The sequence below is a fragment of the Silurus meridionalis genome, chromosome 16 (genome assembly GCF_014805685.1).
Source record: "Silurus meridionalis isolate SWU-2019-XX chromosome 16, ASM1480568v1, whole genome shotgun sequence".
Taxonomy (NCBI): domain Eukaryota; kingdom Metazoa; phylum Chordata; class Actinopteri; order Siluriformes; family Siluridae; genus Silurus; species Silurus meridionalis.
Window position 1 is genome coordinate 4,432,460 of NC_060899.1, and position 17,978 is coordinate 4,450,437.

The 17,978-nt window shown below is 38.9% G+C and overlaps 1 protein-coding gene across 1 annotated transcript; it reads left to right on the plus strand.

Annotated features, from left to right (window-relative positions):
- The first annotated feature begins 1,420 nt into the window (after nucleotides 1–1,420).
- slc39a5 (solute carrier family 39 member 5) lies at nucleotides 1,421–17,067 on the plus strand. The gene is made up of 14 exons (XM_046869492.1): nucleotides 1,421–1,630; nucleotides 2,524–2,564; nucleotides 2,883–3,058; nucleotides 3,328–3,478; nucleotides 4,552–4,787; nucleotides 5,747–5,921; nucleotides 6,150–6,327; nucleotides 7,649–7,818; nucleotides 8,449–8,568; nucleotides 8,742–8,799; nucleotides 10,803–10,955; nucleotides 12,626–12,706; nucleotides 13,239–13,429; nucleotides 14,662–17,067. Exons 3-14 carry the CDS (start codon nucleotides 3,039–3,041, stop codon nucleotides 14,809–14,811), a joined length of 1,683 nt encoding a protein of 560 aa, XP_046725448.1. The 5' UTR covers nucleotides 1,421–1,630; nucleotides 2,524–2,564; nucleotides 2,883–3,038; the 3' UTR covers nucleotides 14,812–17,067.
- The last annotated feature ends 911 nt before the right edge of the window (nucleotides 17,068–17,978 follow it).

Below are 17,978 nucleotides of genomic sequence, written 5' to 3' on the forward strand. Positions count from 1 at the left end.
GAGGAAAGAGTAGGAGGGGAGTAAGATGTCAGGGCAAAGACAACACAGCATCAGAGCAGAGAATAACATGATTATATCATTATGAAAGTAGAGATACGCTCGGTACACTCCAGTTGTGTCCCACCTCATGAAGATTATGGACCTTTAAAGAAGTAGATGCCCACAAACATCCCATTTTGATGTTGAGCTAATCAAGTTGCTCAGTAGCTCCTAGTTCCACAATGTCAACTGACTGTATAAGACTGTAGAAAGGAACATTACTTCTAATCACACTCTTGATATCACCCAAATGAGGATGGGTTCCCCTTTTGAGTCTGGTTCCTCTCAAGGTTTCTTCCTCATAACATCTAAGGGATACACAACTTCTTCTTCTTCTTCTTCTTCTTTCGGCTGCTTCCGTTAGGTGTTACCACAGTGGATCATCCGTCTCCATCCCCCCCCCGTCCTCTACATCTGTCTCTTTCAAACCAACGACCTGCATGTCTACTTCACCACATCCATAAACCTCATCCTTGGCCTTCTCATTTCCTCCTTCCTGGTGGCTCCATCCTCAGCATTTTCCTACTGATATACCCCATGTCCCTCCTCTGCACATGTCCAAACCATCTCAATCGCACCTCCCTCACCTTGTCTCCAAAAGGTCCTACATGCGCTGTCCCTCTAATAAACTCATTTCTTATTCTGTCCATCGTCATCACTCCCAACGAAAACCTCAACATCTTCAGCTCTGCTACCTCCAGCTCTACCTCCTGTCTTTTACTCAATGCCACTGTCTCTAAACCATACAACATCTCAGGTCTCACCACAGTCCTATAAACTTTCCCTTTCACTCTCACAGATACTCTTCTATCACAAATCACTCCTGCGATCACTCTTCTCCACCCACTCCACCCTGCCTGCACTCTTTTCTTCACTTCTCGTACACACTCTCCATTACTTTACACTGTTGACCCCAGGAACCTGAACTCTTCCACCTTCTTCACCTCTTCTCAGTGCAACCGCACCACTCCACTGCCCTCCCTCTCATTCATAAACACACATAATTCCCTTTAATTTTTAAATTCTGTAATTCTGAGACAATGTCCATTGTGAAAAGCTCAATAGAAATAAATTTGACTTGACTTGACTCTTATGGTACTCTCAGCACTCCAATCAATTAATATAATGATATAAATGAGTCAAACACTGATTGATATCTATTACAATTATCATGAGCCCAAAAACATTTTAACTACTTCAGAAAATCCAATAAGGTCACGGGTGTTGTGGCAAAAGTAGACATTTCTGTACATGTATTTATTATGTATGTGAGGCAGGTAATCACTGAGATTCAAGTGTGTGTGGAAAGTGATGAAGGAGAGAGACGGCAGAGAGCGCCCCCTGTCTGCTTTCTTTATTTCACAAAAGCACAGCGTGTTATTATGAGTGTACACAAATAAAATTAGACCCTCTACAGATTCGAATGTAGAATTGCTCTTATTTGTACGATCTAAAAACACAGTCATTTAAGTTATTTTTCGGCGTTATGAGGAACAAATGACAAAACGCGCCGAGGAGTTTGTCGACCCCAGAAGGTTGTCTGCTCTAAATCTCAACCTAAATCTCAGTGAATACTTCCCTCACGGACATGGTAAATATATTTATAGAAAGCTCGAAATGTCTACTTTTAAAGAAAAAAAAAACATTGAAAACAAATATTCTCTGATTCTGTAATCAGTATGAAAGTTAGAAGAGGTACAGTTTCTCTGGTATCACCTCATTAATAGTCCGTGTGGAAACATAGCAAAGGTTCCGGTTTGTTGTTTTGATGATTTGCTTTATTTTAATCATCATCACACCAGAATTTCTTTAAAACATTTACAAGTATATTTTGTCTTCATGCTCCATGTTGGGTTTGGTTTCACTCATAATAAACATATAATTGGATATAGCATCGATATTTGTCCATGGCCATGTTGATTGTATTAAAAACTTGAAAAGTATTAATTTAAGGTACATTTAGAACTGATAAAAATGTGCAATTGAGTTGCAGTTAATTGCTAGTTAGCTCACGCCAATCATGTGATTAATCGCGATTAAATATTTCGAATCAATTGATGTCAGGCCCAGTTACCAGCATTACATTAAAACAGGTAGTAGTAAAGGCTACTTTTTACTTAAATACATGTCAGGGCCCAAACTTCTTTACTCTAACTTAAGTAAAATCAGTACTCTAACTTTTAACAGAGTCTTTAAAAACTTGAGTGTATCTACTTTTACTTAAGAATGTGTGTACTTTTGCCATGTCTGGACACAATGCACATGCAATCTGATTGTCATTGTTTACTTTAGTGCTTGTTAATATGAACATCCCACAATAGAGCCATTTATGTTCATTTATATATAACGTAATGATGGTAGATTTATGAATTTATGGATGTATTTACCTTTTTTATATGATAAACCATATGTGAATGAACATGTGCAGATCTCCATTGATTAAATAAGCATAACTGAAAATGCCTTTCTTGCTTCTCTTACCAGAAACACCCCCCTCCATCTTCGCTGTATGAAACCTGAACCCAGTGAGGGTCCTACACACTCGTACAACCAGTATTAAGCTAAAGCTTTTAAGAAACCCATAGATCTAGTTTGCTCAGCTGGGATGAATTCACATCAATTTAAAAATAATTGCACTTTGTTCTATAATTCATACATTCTGTAAAGCTGCTTTGAGACACTATCCATTGTTAAAAGTGCTTTTGAAATAAGTCAGACAGACACCAAATTCTAGAATTCCTCATGCCTGTGAGTTGTTCAAGTATGTCCTGATTCATCTTTTTTATCTTTTCTCCTCCTCCCAAAACATTCTCACCCTCTTCACCCCACTGATTACTTGAGAGGATCAACTATACCTGATCAATACAGTGCAGCTGCTTAAGAAGTCCAGCAGTGACTCTTTTTTTTTAAAAGGGGTAAATATTAACCAGAGCCTCCTCGACCTGCCCTGAGAGCTCAGGCTTTGAGGAAGCACAGCGTGAAATGTGAACACCAGAGCCATGAAGGAGCAGAATTTTAAGTAAGTGTTTTCCACACGAATCTCTGTAAAAGCATCAACTAAAAGAAAACATGCCTAAACATTTTTCAAAGGTTTGAATGTATGTATGGTTGGATTTTTCAAATTCTCTACAAGATCTTTCCAGTAATTGATCAATGACCAACGTTTTTTCATCAGGGTTACATTTTTCTCCACTTCAGGACTCCACCAAATCAATTCCTTTTAACTCGTGCGTTACACTTTTGCAAGTACCGATTGTGTTGATTTGCTCTTTTCTTGCTCGTCTTCAGGATGCCACTGGATGTCAAGCTCAGTGTTTACTTCTGTCTCGTTATCGTTTCGTCACTCGCTCATTCGCTGTACGGTGCAGTCGGATCGACAGAAGACACCGATCGGGTCACGCCTACAGAGGAGCTTTTAGAGGAGGCTTTCGAAGAGCAAGTAAGAAACATTTGTTGAAAATACAAAACCCGAACTTCTGCAAACACGCAAACACACAGACATCCACATGGCCTTATCTAGGACACGCTGACGCAATTAATCCAGATCCATAAAGAGTTTTAGTGCCTTGCTTGAAAGTAATAAGGTTTAATGATATAATTAGAGCAAATGTTATACCTTGTGTAATCCATCATCAAAGCAGTGGTGGACAGTAAGGAAGTAAATGTAATTTGCTTCTCTACTTAAGTAGCTTTTTCAAGTATTTCAATTTGGGCAGACTTTAACTTCACTACATTTCAAAATAAAATATCTTACTTTTTAGTACATTTTGAGAAATCAGTCATACTGTTTGATTTATGAGCCTTATGTCCTGATTTATGTCCTTGCCACAGTCGGCCCAGGCTGCTCATCAGGGATAAATACACATCATTAGAAGTATATAGTATACAGTAACCCCCCCGCGAAAAACCACGATAAACGGACGCCACCCTAAAAATGCTATTTTATGTATACGGTACTGTACTGTATAAACGTTTGACTTCATTTTATAATTAATAATTATATTTTTTATTAATACATTTCATTATTTCAACATAAAACTCCATAAAAACAATTCCCTATAAGTTTTTTGGTCTATCGTGTTATCTGCAAGAGACAAACTAATTATTTATGTGGCAAATGCAGTTCCGAGATAAACCCGGGGGCGCCAGATTCGAACCGCGGTAAAGCGGGGGATTACTGTATATAGAAATAAACTTCAAACTTGAAAATCCAGACATGTCTGCATTAATCACAGGGGACAAGGAAAGAATGCTTCAAGACTCTTCTTAAGATGGTAGAACTGAAATGGTGGAACAGACGTCCACTTAATGTCCAAATACCTGTGTCTTCAAATGGTGTCTAAACATCTACCCCTTCCAACAGTACCTAAAATAAACCAGTATCAGGATTTATTTTTTGACTTCAAAACAAAGGCTCTGGGATATGGGCGTCTGCCAAATGCCATAAATGTTAATGTGATCATTTTTGGAACAAAATATCACACCTTCTTGACATCTACCATCTTCTGTAAGGGCTACTACCTTCAGCGTCTCTTCTTGGAGTACGGCAGAAACGGAACTCTGACCTATGAAGGTCTGCAGAACTTACTGGGCAGCCTGGGATTGGGCGAGGTCAGCGTCCTGGAGATCAAACACGGCGTGGTCAAGCATTCCTTTCCGGGTTTGGCTCATATTCACCAGCACTTGAAAGAAGACCATCATCATCACCCTGTTCCTCATCAGCCTTCGAGCACAGCAGCATTCAACAAGTAAGAGCTCCAAATTTTAGTCCGGAAATCATGTACAATTTTGTGGGTTTGAAGGTTTGAATTAAATCATGGCACAGCAGGTGGAATTGTTCGAAGTTAGAGATGTTTGTGGTTCAATTTCCAAAAAATTGATCTGCATTAATCAGATTTTGAGAGGTTTTTCTTCTATAAGGACTCTGATTTGTTGGCATTTGTGCTTGGAATTGTCTTGGTCTTGGGCATTGAACCAAGCGTAAAAGCTTGTCTTTTATTATACAGTTTTTCTCAGTTGCTTTGGAGTGTTTATCAGATCGGAAATGAAATTCTCAAAACTGCTGTTTCCGACATTATCACTTGTTCATGTCATGTTCATCAAAATACTGTTTCACCTGAATAGTCTGAACCCCTAAAACATCTAGGCATCAGTACATTGAATGCAAAATGGTTAAATCAGATGAATCTTGAATGTCACTAATGAAGGCGAGTGAACGGCACCAGAATCATCCTTAATATTTGTAACACATTTACAAAAAAAAAGTTTAATATAAATGTTAGATGACAGATGTTGACAACTGATTTAACAATTCTGCATTCAATGACGTATACAAAGAACTGATGCTGAGATGTTTTTGGGGTTAAAACGTTTCAGGTGAAACCAGTATCATATATTTTGATCAACATGAACATAAACAACTGATGATGTAGGAAACAGAAGACACTTGTACACGATCAATTAAATGGATGTACAAAAGCATTCGCAATTTGATCAAAGCAACAAGAAACGTTCTTATGATGAGCACAAGTGACTAAATGATGTGGAGGTTGAACAGGTAGTTTTGAGAATTTCATCTGCTCCAAAGCAACTGAGAAAAGGTTTGCTTAATAGGTATCATCTATATCATACATATCATTGAAGTATCATTTTTGAAACTTTTTTTAGGTTTATTGCAAACATTTGATTTTACATTGATTTCACACAGACTCTCTGAGCTGGAGACCAACCGAGCAAAACCAACGACAACCGCACCCGCTGTCAAAGCGGTGATGCCTCGATCTCCACATCTGGAAGCTGATTTACAACCTACTGCTTCTCTTGCTGGCGAAAAACCTTCTCACTTGTCTGATCATCCGACAAAGAACCACCTCCATGAGAACGTAAGTGCTAACTGTGAAAGTGTGCACCATAAAGTAACCCGAACGATCAAAGTTCACAACTGATAGCTGTGATCAAAGGTGTCACCTGATCAGAGAGAAATTCAAATCGCAGATTAGAAGAGATAGCAGCTGCCTGTAGGTCGTTTAAGCTTCATTATAGGTAGTCAATCATAGCCATGTGACCGAAGCGTTCGTCCTCTCGTCTCTTTCCTTCTGTACTCTGTTCAGTGTCTGAACGTCACGCAGCTGCTGTGGAACTTCGGTTTGGATCGAGCGTCTCACATCACCCCGGCTCACTTCACCTTCCTCTGTCCTGCCCTGCTGTATCAGATAGACAGCGGCGTGTGTCTTCGCCACACAGATCTCCACAAAGAGGAAGATGGAAATAGCGTGGCTTTTCTTAAAGGTGATCAGCCACTGCATGTACATGTCCTGAATAACCATGTCTCGCTCCCTGGAGGAGACTGATATAAAAAACAATCAGATGGATCAGATTTACAGATTAAATGGATTCTACAATCCAAACAACATGAAATGATCGTAAAAATAAAGTCTGAAATGCTTTTACTGCTGCTGTGCAGGATTATTCCACTGAGAACTGATACAAACAAAAACTGTAACATCATTAATAATAATGAAATAAAATAAAACAGTAAATTGTGAAAATCATGTCACAGAAGCAGGCAAGTAGTGTCAAATACAAACATGTGTCTCTCTGAGTAAAGAATAACCAAATGTAACTAAAGGAAACCATAGATTTCAACACATTTGAGCATAAATACAATAAGAAAGAAAGAAAGAAAGAAAGAAAGAAAGAAAGAAAGAAAGAAAGAAAGAAAGAAAGAAAGAAAGAGTGGATAGATGAAAGATAAAGGAAATATTGACTGATGTAAGAATGGATGTAATTATAGATAAATAGGTAGAAGAAAGGAAGAAAGAAAGGAAGAAAGAAAGAAAGAAAGAAAGAAAGAAAGAAAGAAAGAAAGAAAGAAAGAAAGAAAGAAAGAAAGAAACTGAATAAAAGAACGAAATAATCTAAAAAGAAACTTTGAAATAAACAAACAAATGAAGAAAGAAAGAAAGAAAGAAAGAAAGAAAGAAAGGGTGGATAGATGAAAGATAAAGGATGGATTGACTGATGTAAGAATGGATGTAATTATAGATAAATACGTAGAAAAAGAAAGAAAGAAAGAAAGAAAGAAAGAAAGAAAGAAAGAATTATAGAAAGAAACTGAATAAAAGAACTAAAGAATCTAAAAAGAAACTTAGAAAGAAACAAACAAATAAACAAACAAAGGATGGATGGATAGATGGAAGGAAGGAAGGAAGGAAGGAAGGAAGGAAGGAAGGAAGGAAGGAAGGAAGGAAGGAAGGAAGGAAGAAAAATGAATGGATATAATGATGAATGGATATAAGGATGGATGGATGGATGGATGGATGGATGGATGGATGGATGGATAGATAGATAGATAGATAGATAGATAGATAGATGGATGGATGGATGGATGGATGGATGGATGGATGGATGTGAGAGTATGTTATTATGGTTTCAGGTGTCTGTAAGGCAGTACATGTATATGTAGATCAGTGATTAATCTGACAGAAATACCCTGTGTCACGGTTTTCAGCCAATCAGAATGGAGGAAATAAATACAGTAGTAGTTATACAGTGTATTATTAGGCATTTCAGGCTAAAGAGTTGTGACTGTGTATATATTTCCTCTTAGCTCTGGGTTGGGCTTCTGTGGCACTGCTTGTAATCAGTATGCCATCCCTCATGGCCCTCGGAATGACTCCCCTGATACCAGCTGCAGCCCTCCGGACCTTCCTGTGCCCCATGGCGGCCATGGCAGTGGGCACTCTGTGTGGAGACGCTCTGCTGCACCTAATGCCTCATGTAAGTAATCATCTATCTATCTATCTATCTATCTATCTATCTATCTATCTATCTATCTATCTATCTATCTATCTATCTGTCTGTCTGTCTGTCTGTCTGTCTGTCTGTCTGTCTGTCTGTCTGTCTGTCTGTCTGTCTGTCTGTCTGTCTGTCTGTCTGTCTCTGTCTGTCTGTCTGTCTGTCTGTCTGTCTGTCTGTCTGTCTGTCTGTCTGTCTGTCTGTCTGTCTGTCTGTCTGTCTGTCTGTCTGTCTGTCTTTTTCTGGGACAAAGAGACAAAATGTATTTTCTTTTTTGACATTTTATAACAACCTAATCGAGCGATTACATTTCTCAGAAGTCTATATACATCTAGTTATATCTATGTAAAGTGTTTGTGTGTGTGTGTCTGTGTCTGTGTGTGTGTGTGTGTGTGTGTGTGTGTGTGTGTGTGTGAGTGTGTTTGAGAGGCTAGAAGTGATTATAACACAACAGTAAGAGCATAAAGGCTGAAAGAGTTGAAATGGCAAACATTAACCTGTCGTTTTAATCCTATTTTTATGTTTCAGAAGTTTGATAAGTGGTGCATTAGAGCTTGAATATGTAAATGAAATTGTGTTTAACTCGTGTGTGTGTGTGTGTGTGTGTGTCAGGCGAACTCAGGGCCGCACATGGATCACCACGATGCAGTGTTAAAGGGACTAAGTGTACTCGGTGGTCTCTACTTGCTCTTTGTTTTTGAGAGTGTGCTTGGTCTCAGGCACAGCTATAAGGTGAGCATCCTTCACTACACTACACAACAGAACACACACACACACACACACACACACACACACACACACACACACACACACACACACGAAACACTTCTTTTAATAAGTAAAGGAGGCTGTGAATTTGTTTGACATATTTAGAGGTTTGTTTTTCCCTTTTGTTTTTTTTACAGAAATCAAAGAAAAGAAAGCAGCATTTAACAGAGGGCCGAGAGATGGAGGCGCTGGAGGGTAAGATTGGGGGAATTTAGGATAATCAAATTTTAAAACCTTGAAAACCTGCAAAATAAACACAACCCCAAATTCCACACAAATCTATGACATTAATTAATTAATATAAATATATATATATGTGCATACTCTATATATATATATATATATATATATATATATATATATATATATATATATATATATATATATATATATATACAAGTAACATTATGTCCAAAGTGTGAATATTTTGTGTAAACACTCTGTTATAAATCACTGCCTTAATCCTCCTGGGTATGAAATTCACCAGAGCTGCACAGGTTGTTGCTGGGATCCTCTTTCACTCCTCCATAATGACATCACAGAGCTGCTGGATGTTAGACACATGTCACTTCTCCACCTTCTGCTTGAGGAAGCAACACGTGTTCAATAGGGTTCAGGTCTGGGGACGTACTTGGCCACTTCATCACCTTCACCTTCACCTTCAGCTTATTCAACAGGGCAGTTGTCATCTTGGCGGTGTGTTTGGGGTCGTTATTATGTTGAAAACCTACCGTTCAGCCCAGTTTCTGAACTGAGGGCATCATGTTCTGCTTCAGAATGCCCCAGTGCATGAAATCAATGTTTCCCTCAATTCCCTCCCCAGTACCAGCAGCACTCATGCAGCCCCAGACCATGATGCTGCCACCACCATGCTTGACTGTAGGCAAGACATTTTTCTTGGTCATCCTCACCAGGACGTCACCACACATGCTGGACATCATCTCAGCCAAACAAGTTTAACTTAGTTTCATCAGACCACAGAACATTCAGTAATTCATGCTCTTGGACAGGCTGTTCTTCAGCAAACTGTTTGAAGGCTCTCTTGTGAGCAGCTTCAGAAGAGGCTTCATTCTGGGACAATGGCCTGCAGACCGACTTGCTGCAGTGTACGGCGTATAATCTGAGCACTGACAAGTGGACCTTCCGCTTCTGCAACCTCTAAAGCAACACTGCAGCACTCAGGCGTCTGTTTTTTGAAGGAGCTTCTGCACCTGACGCACTGCACGAGGAACCAACTTTTTTGATTAACCCTTGTGATGCTGTTGTGTTTCGAGTGAAACCCCGTCTTGGAAAACCTCAGTATGACCCTGACCACTGTACTGTAACTCAGCTTCAGGGTGATACTGATGATCTTATAGCCTCTGCATCATAGTGGAGAGCAACCATTCTAATTCTCAAATCCTCAGAGTCTCTTTACCATGAGGTGCCTTAAAGCTCAAAGCATCAAATTTTAACTGCTCTAATACAAGATACACACATTTGTATGGTCCTGACAAGCAGACAAAAACATGAACATGATGAACGTGGGGAAAAAATGCAGAATGGGATCTTTAAAGATCACATACAGTGTGTGTAGTGTATATAGCTTTACCATCTTACTTCAATATTTCCCCTTTACAGCTACTTCGGAGTGAAATCTTCGGCATATCTCATGGAAACAATTTTTCTTTGCACCATTAACAGGGTCTGGTAAATCACATTTTTGCTAAAGAAATTAAAAAAAAAAAGTACATCCTTAATCTTCTCTCTAATCTTTCTTACTTCCTTGTGGTGTCCTACAGTCCAAATGTATAAAAACGATGCTATGTGAAAATCTATTTGTTCAATTGACAGCTAGAGTAATTTTTGTTTTTTTGTTTTGTTTTTTTACATTTCATTTAAATTGTAAAAAAATGAAATCAGATGCTGGTGAAAAAGCTGGAGCTCTCAATGCCAGGTGCTAAACTGGGTGGTTCTAAATAATTCAAACACGATCAATACAAGAGACTGTTACAAAAGAGTGTAAAGGCTTTTCATATATAATACATTAGAGGGCGAGTTCAGCACTGGGGGGATTCGAAAAACGTTTTTGTGTACATTTGTTGTCAATAAATGTTCAAAAATATATTCAAAATCAAATGTTTGCATCAAAGTGCATTGTGTCCTGATGTAGCCTTTGTGAAAGTAAAGTCATAAAAACCTCTTGTTGTGTTCTTCAGGTTCCTCGGCTCCTGAGCACTCCGGAATCCCAGAGTCAGGTCACGGTCATTCCCACACACCGCCAAATCGAAGCTTGTCAGACCTCAGGACTATCGCTTGGATGGTCGTCATGGGAGACGGAATCCACAACCTTACTGATGGACTAGCGATTGGTGTGTATGTCTAAAAAAAAAGTTACAATAAAGAGACATGGTTCTTAAATAAGGAGTGAGGTGGTATGATGCATAAAGGGAAGTGATAGCTCAGTGGATAAGATGTCTGTTTGACCAGAAGGTTATAAGTTCAAATCCCAGCAGGTTGCTACTGTTGGACCCTTGAGGAAGGCCCTTAATGCTGTAGGCTTAAACATTTTATAAATTATATAATTGAAATTGAGTTACTATCCAGAGGTGGATTATTTTCTAATGCAACACCATAAGTGTTTTATTCTACTTGTAACACAGTAATGTAATGAATTTGTTTAGTAAATTTAAAATTAATAGTAATTGATTTTTTTTTTAAATAATTGTTTGCTGTTTTACTGTTATTTTATTATTATTATTATTATTATTATTATTGTTATTATTATTATTACTACTACTCTAATTACTATTATTATTGTTGTTGTTATTATTATTATTATTATAATTACTACTCTAATTACTATTATTATTATTGTTGTTGTTATTAATATTATTATTATTATTATTATTATTACTACTCTACTATTATAATTATTGTTATTATTATTATTATTATTATTATTATTACTCTAATTACTATTATTATTATTGTTGTTGTTGTTATTAATATTATTATTATTATTATTACTCTAATTACTATTATTATTATTGTTGTTGTTGTTGTTATTAATATTATTATTATTATTACTACTACTCTAATTACTATTATTATTGTTGTTGTTATTATTATTATTATTATTATAATTACTACTCTAATTACTATTATTATTATTGTTGTTGTTATTAATATTATTATTATTATTATTATTACTACTCTAATTACTATTATTATTATTATTATTATTAATATTATTATTATTATTATTACTGTAATTACTATTATTAGTATTATTATTATTATTAATTTATTCATATATGAATAAAAAAATGAGACCTTATACTTTTTTTTTTAATCCATTTGTTGGTCAATTTTAAGGGACATCTGCAGAAACAAGTTCCCTCAAGTTATTTCCTTTCCAGCACCTCGAAACTGACCTGAAGACTTTCCCATGTTGACTCCTTCCAAAAATGCTTTTCTAAATGTGTCCTCATGGGAAAAATTCACTATCAGCAGCTAAACTCTAAATTTGGTGTCCGCCTATACGAGTCACTGTGTGGGGGAGTAGTAGCTCAGTGGTAGCTCAGTGTTTAAGGCTCTGGGTTACTGATCAGAAGGTTCAAGCCATGGTATCATCAAGCTGCCTCTATTAGGCCCTTGAGCAAGGCCCTAACACTTATGTGCTCCAGGGGGCACTGTATCATGGCTGACCCTGTGCTCTGACCCCAGTTTCCTAAAATCTCTGGGATATAAAGAATTTTGCTCTAAAGTACACGTGGGAGGTGGAAGCTTAGTTGGTTAAGGCATTGGACTTTGGATCTGAAGGTCATGAAGGTTAAAATCTGAGCCACACCAAGCTGCCACTCCTGGGCCCCTGAGCAAGGCCCTTAAGCTGCTTTTAATGTGAATTCTTCCTGCTGACTTTTCCCTTTGTTTTATAGAGAGAAAGAGGGAGGAAGAGTTTATCACTGGCTTACTCTTCATTATTCATTAAACCACATCATGTTTACGTCTTCGTATTTTTGATCCGTCTCTCTTGCAGGTGTGGCGTTTTCTCAGAGCCTGACTGGAGGACTCAGTACCACTATCGCTGTCTTCTGCCATGAGCTTCCTCATGAGCTGGGTAAGAATATCGCTCTCTAGGGGTCTTTCCTCAGACTGAGGCACTCATATAGTCCCTAAATCATCTCGCTCATTCCAATTATTTCCATGAAATGGGTTCTGTGAGTAAAGTGCAGTGCTGGTCATTGATCATAAGGTCGGGGGTTCAAGCCCCAGCACTGAGAAGCTTCTACTGTTGGACCCTTTAACCCTATGTGCTCCAGGGGGGTGGTACCACGGCTGCCCCTGCACTCTGACCACAGCTTTCTGACAAGCTTTTTGGAAGTGGGAGCTCAGCGGTTAAGGCTCTGGGTTACTGATCGGAAGGTCAGGGATTTAAGCTCCAGTATTGCCAAGCTGCCACTCTTGGGGCCCTTGAGCAAGGCCCTTAACTCTCTGCGCTCAAGGGGGTGCTGTATCATCTAAAGGGAAATCTTTTAAAGAACGTTTTTCACTCAGTGTATGTGTACAATAGTTAATCATTAGCATAATATTTACGATCGTGACACGACGTAGTCATCAGCAGGACTAACTCTTTCAGCGTGGGTCTTCAGGTGATCTGGCCGTGTTGCTGGCAGCAGGTTGGCCTGTTCGCAGACTGGCGCTCTTCAGCTTGCTCTCGGCCTTGCTGGGGTACATTGGCGTTCTGACCGGGACTGTATTAGGACACCACTGGGCACAGCACTCACCCTGGATCCTCACCCTCACCGCCGGCGTTTTCCTTTACATCGCCCTGACCGACATGGTGAGAACAGTAGCTCCAGCTACGATTAGAAACATATCATCCACATATTCATGCAAAAAAAAAAGTAGGTGCTTGTTGGCATGGCAACACTATTTCTGGACACCTCATTTGAAATATCGTTAAAGGAGCATCCACAATGACGTCATGATAATCGTATTAAGCAGAAGAAGATATGTCCAAAAAAAAACATTTCGATAATTTGTCTATTATTATTAAAGAAAGGTGTAGCAATGTTCTTAAGCCAAGGCCTTAGGTTCCTTCCTTTGACATTTTATACAGTATATATACAAACTATATTTTCAAAAGTATTGGGACACCTGCCCTTTCCTGCTACATGTGGTTCTATTCCAAACTGTTACCACAAATCTGGAGGCGCTCAATTGTCTTTAGATGCGCTCTAATAAAATTTTGCATTCACTTGAACTTGGAAACCCAAAACCTGTTCCAGCATGGCGATGCCCCTGTGCACAAAGTGAGCTCTTTGAAGATCTGGTTTACATGCTATGGAGAGGAAGATCTTGCTGCTATAGAGCTCTGATCTCATCCCTACTGAACACCTTTGGGATGAATGTGAACGCTGACTGCACTCCAGGTCTCCTCACATACATCAGTACCTGCCTTTCATAACACCCTTGTGGCTGATGAACACAAATATCCATTAGCACACTCCAAATTCTAGTGGAACATCTTCCCAGAAGAGTGGAGGGAATAATAAAATGTGTATAAAATCACATGCCATACTTATGACCAGGTGACCCAATATTCCCTCCCCTGTATTTTTTTTTTCCCTTTTTGATGGTAAGATTCACCAATCTGCATATAATTATTAGTAGATGCTACTAGACTTTTATTATTTAAAAAGTGACCAATCATTTGTGACCAATATTTGATACGACGATTGATTTCTCTTCGATAACTGTTTCTCGAGCGCGTTCTCTCAGCACTGCTGCTGCTACGTGAATATGATGCATCACAACATTACAGAGTCACATAGAATACAGATTAACATGGCAGAGGTAGAGCTGCGTTTTCCAGTAGACACAACAGAAAAAGAACGTCTGGTTTTATTTGATCTCTTTTTTTTCCCCACTACAAAGGCCTGTTTGTGAAAGAGTCATGTTTTAGAAGTCAGAAGGCTCTTAATGAATTTGATGATTGAATCGTATCGTTGGCTATGAAACGCATCGCCCTCAGTTATGGAGATGCACATCACGTTTCTCTTGTGATTCCAGATGCCCGAGATGCTGCATGGAGATCAGGGATCAGCGAGTCCTCTCGGCCGTTTCCTCCTGCAGGGCATCGGCTTACTTGCAGGAGGCGCCATCATGCTGTGCATCGCTCTCTTCGAGGAGAACCTAAGCGTTAACTTGGGGGACGGATGAAAGACAGGAGGGTGTGGAATCGTGACGCAGCAGTGAACCTCGTTAACCCGGAAGTATGTCTGATGGCTCCTTAAATGTGCTTTAAGAGCTGAAAACACAGTACAGGAAGGAGAGCAGCTGCTTCAGAAAGACTGGCCTGGCTTTCTGTTTACTGATTGGACTAATTTTTGGAGTTTTTATTTGATATACAGATAAACCTGTGGGAATTTTTTACTTCAGGACTTAAGATCTAATCATGATGAATTCAATCAGTCGTTTATTAGTAAGTGATATTGACTATTCTTTGTATTTCTTTTGTAACAGATTCTACATTTTATCACTGTATATTACAATCAATCTGATACATGATTGTTTTGTTAAGCAAATTTTTTTAAATGGAATTAAGTGGTATGGCTCACGCTGACAGGACCCTTCATTTGGGCATCTTATGTTCATAATTCACACACACACACACACACACACACACACACACACAATACATCTCATCTCACATTTCAGCAACCATTTTACTATCTTCTCAAGGGACAATACTAAACAAAACTGGGATATGTTTAGAGTAGTTCAAGTGCAGTTTGTATATCAGTCCTGTCCTGTTTATCATGGTTTTGTCTGCTTGCCACTGGATTTTCACAGTGGTACCTCATGGTAAAGACTCTCTGAGTATCTTAGACTTGTTGCTCTACACAAACATGGCCCAAGCTATAAGTTCATCAGTAACTGAGTTACAGTAAAGGGTCATACAGGGGTTTTTCCAAGACTGGTTCCACTGCAACAAGTTGTTTAACATGGCCTTAATCCCAGAAAGAGCCTCTTCAGTTGGCTGAAGAACAACCTGTCCAAGAGCATGAATTACTGGAACCATGTCCTGTGGTCTGATGAGAAGATAAAATGGTTTGGTTTAGATAGCGTCCAGCATGCGTGATTACACCCTGCTGAGGATGACCAAGAAAATTGTCTTGCCTACAGTGAAGCATGGTGGTGGCAGCATCATGGTCTGGGGCTGCAGGAGTGCTGCTGGTACTGGGGAGATTCGGTTCATTGAGGGAAGCATGGATTCCAACATGTATTGTGACATTCTGAAGCAGAACATAATGCCCTCGCTTCAGAAACTGTCCCGAACAGCATTTTTTTAACCAAAATCCAAAAATACACCTCTGAGATGACAACTGGCCTGCTGAGGAAGCTGAAGGTGATGAAGTGGTCAAGTACGTCTCCGGACCTGAACTCTATTGAACACCTGTGGGACGTCCTCAAGCGGAAGGTGGAGAAGCGCCACGTGTCTAACATTCAGAGTGTTTACACAAAATATTCACACTGTTACCAGTTGTTTTGACAATAAAGGCTGTATGTTGAGTTCTTTTCAGAAAACAGTAAATCTGTACTGCTATTCAAGCTGCACATTAGCTATAAAATATATGCAAGTTTCATTTCTATTGTCCTTTGAGAACATAACACGGTCACTGAAAGGCGAGGGGGTGCGCTCACTTTCGTGAGATACTGTATTTCACCCTCATGGACAAAAGCAGAATTACAGCTGTAGCAAATCAAAACAAATGCTGTAGCAACAGCGCCCCTTAGCCACCAAACACAGAAAAAACAAAACAAAACACAAACATTGTTTATTTAGCAATAGCACTTTATTTCAAACATAACCAATCCTAAGCCACAATACTGAATGACGAGACCTACTGGCTGCAGCATATTATGAAACTGGCAAACAAACAAAAAATATATAAAATAAAAACAAACCAAAAAAAAAAAAGAAAGAAAAGAAAAACACACTACAGGATTTTCTTTTTTCCGTACTTTAAAGTCAGAGAGACTGAGTTCCTATAATACCAAATTCAAAACAATGATAAATGTTCCTTCTTAGTTAAATACATGGTACAGATGTTCACATCTGTTAGTAACAATTAACCATTTACAAGCTCGTACTAGGAATTAACAAGGCAAAGTGCTTTCAGGATTGCATCGTCACACAAAGACATGAATGGCTTGAGGTGTTTTCTTTTGTTGTTTTTTTTTTTTAATATAGAGGGTCAGGGCACAGCTGGGGGTGTGAGAGGGTGTGAAGCGGGAGGGGGTTTCTTCCGTAACGACTCGTACTTTGAGGACACTACTAAACTGACGGTGGCTACAGAGGTCTAAAGGCTAAAATGGTTCAATTAGATTTTGGAACGGTGTAAGGCACGGGGGACTGGACGTACCCCCGTTAGTAACGTCGACCATATATTTTTTACAACCCCAACACCCCCTTTTTTTTTTTTTGTCTTCCAAACACCCCAATATAACCTCCAGTAGAAAACTGATTTGTTGCTTAGGTACCAAAGTCATGCACCCACCCGCACAATGCCCCAAAACTCACCCGGGATCTCACGCACACTCCACGAAGAGTTGTAAACTTGAATTCAGAGGGCTCACAGTGAACATTGAGAGGTGATTAAAGAGGGCAAGGGAACTGAAGAAAGAATTCAAAAATGGAGAGAAGAGAAAAGAAAAAAAAAAAAGATACAGCAGGTATAATATACAACCAGTATACAAGCTGTAATAGGCTGATAGGCTTCCCTGTTTATAGCAAACATCAGAAACACATGACATCATCAGAATTATGGGAGGAAAGCATGGAGGAGAAACGGAAAGAAAGAAAGAAAACAACAACGCATTTTTCTAATACAGTCTGGCTTCACATTCCAGTGGTACTCTGCTGTGTATACACTCTCATGTTACACCGACAGACACACAATCAAGCACTTTTTTTTTTTTTTTTAAACATATATTACCGCTTGTCGACGATAAAATTACTTGCACATCTGTTCTGTATACATAGTTTCCCGTCTCGCCATTGCAGGGTAGCAATGTGTGTGTAATATAAATATATATATATATATAAATATAATACACACACGCGCTGTGCCGCAACACGCAGAGGTAGGAATAATGCTACTACTCCTTAGAACGCTGCTAACAGTAAATTAACAGATAATAAAAAATAAAAAAAATAAAAATCTACTCTGGTTTGGATCATGCTTTAAGCAAAAGGCAGTAGATGTGAGTGCGATGTGGTTTTGGCTGACGCAGGGGTTCGAGCGATGGTACACGCCCCCCGCTGTGGTCCCAGGTTTTGAGCACATGCTGGTGATGGCGTCTATTTCCTAATTTTAATTTAT

Bases quoted from the DNA above. Each gene is read 5' to 3' on its own strand.
- slc39a5 (XM_046869492.1), top strand. From the start codon at position 3,039: ATGAAGGAGCAGAATTTTAA. The intron at 4,788-5,746 runs GTAAGAGCTCCA...GATTTCACACAG, and splicing joins AGCACAGCAGCATTCAACAA to ACTCTCTGAGCTGGAGACCA. The intron at 8,569-8,741 runs GTGAGCATCCTT...TTTTTTTTACAG, and splicing joins GTCTCAGGCACAGCTATAAG to AAATCAAAGAAAAGAAAGCA.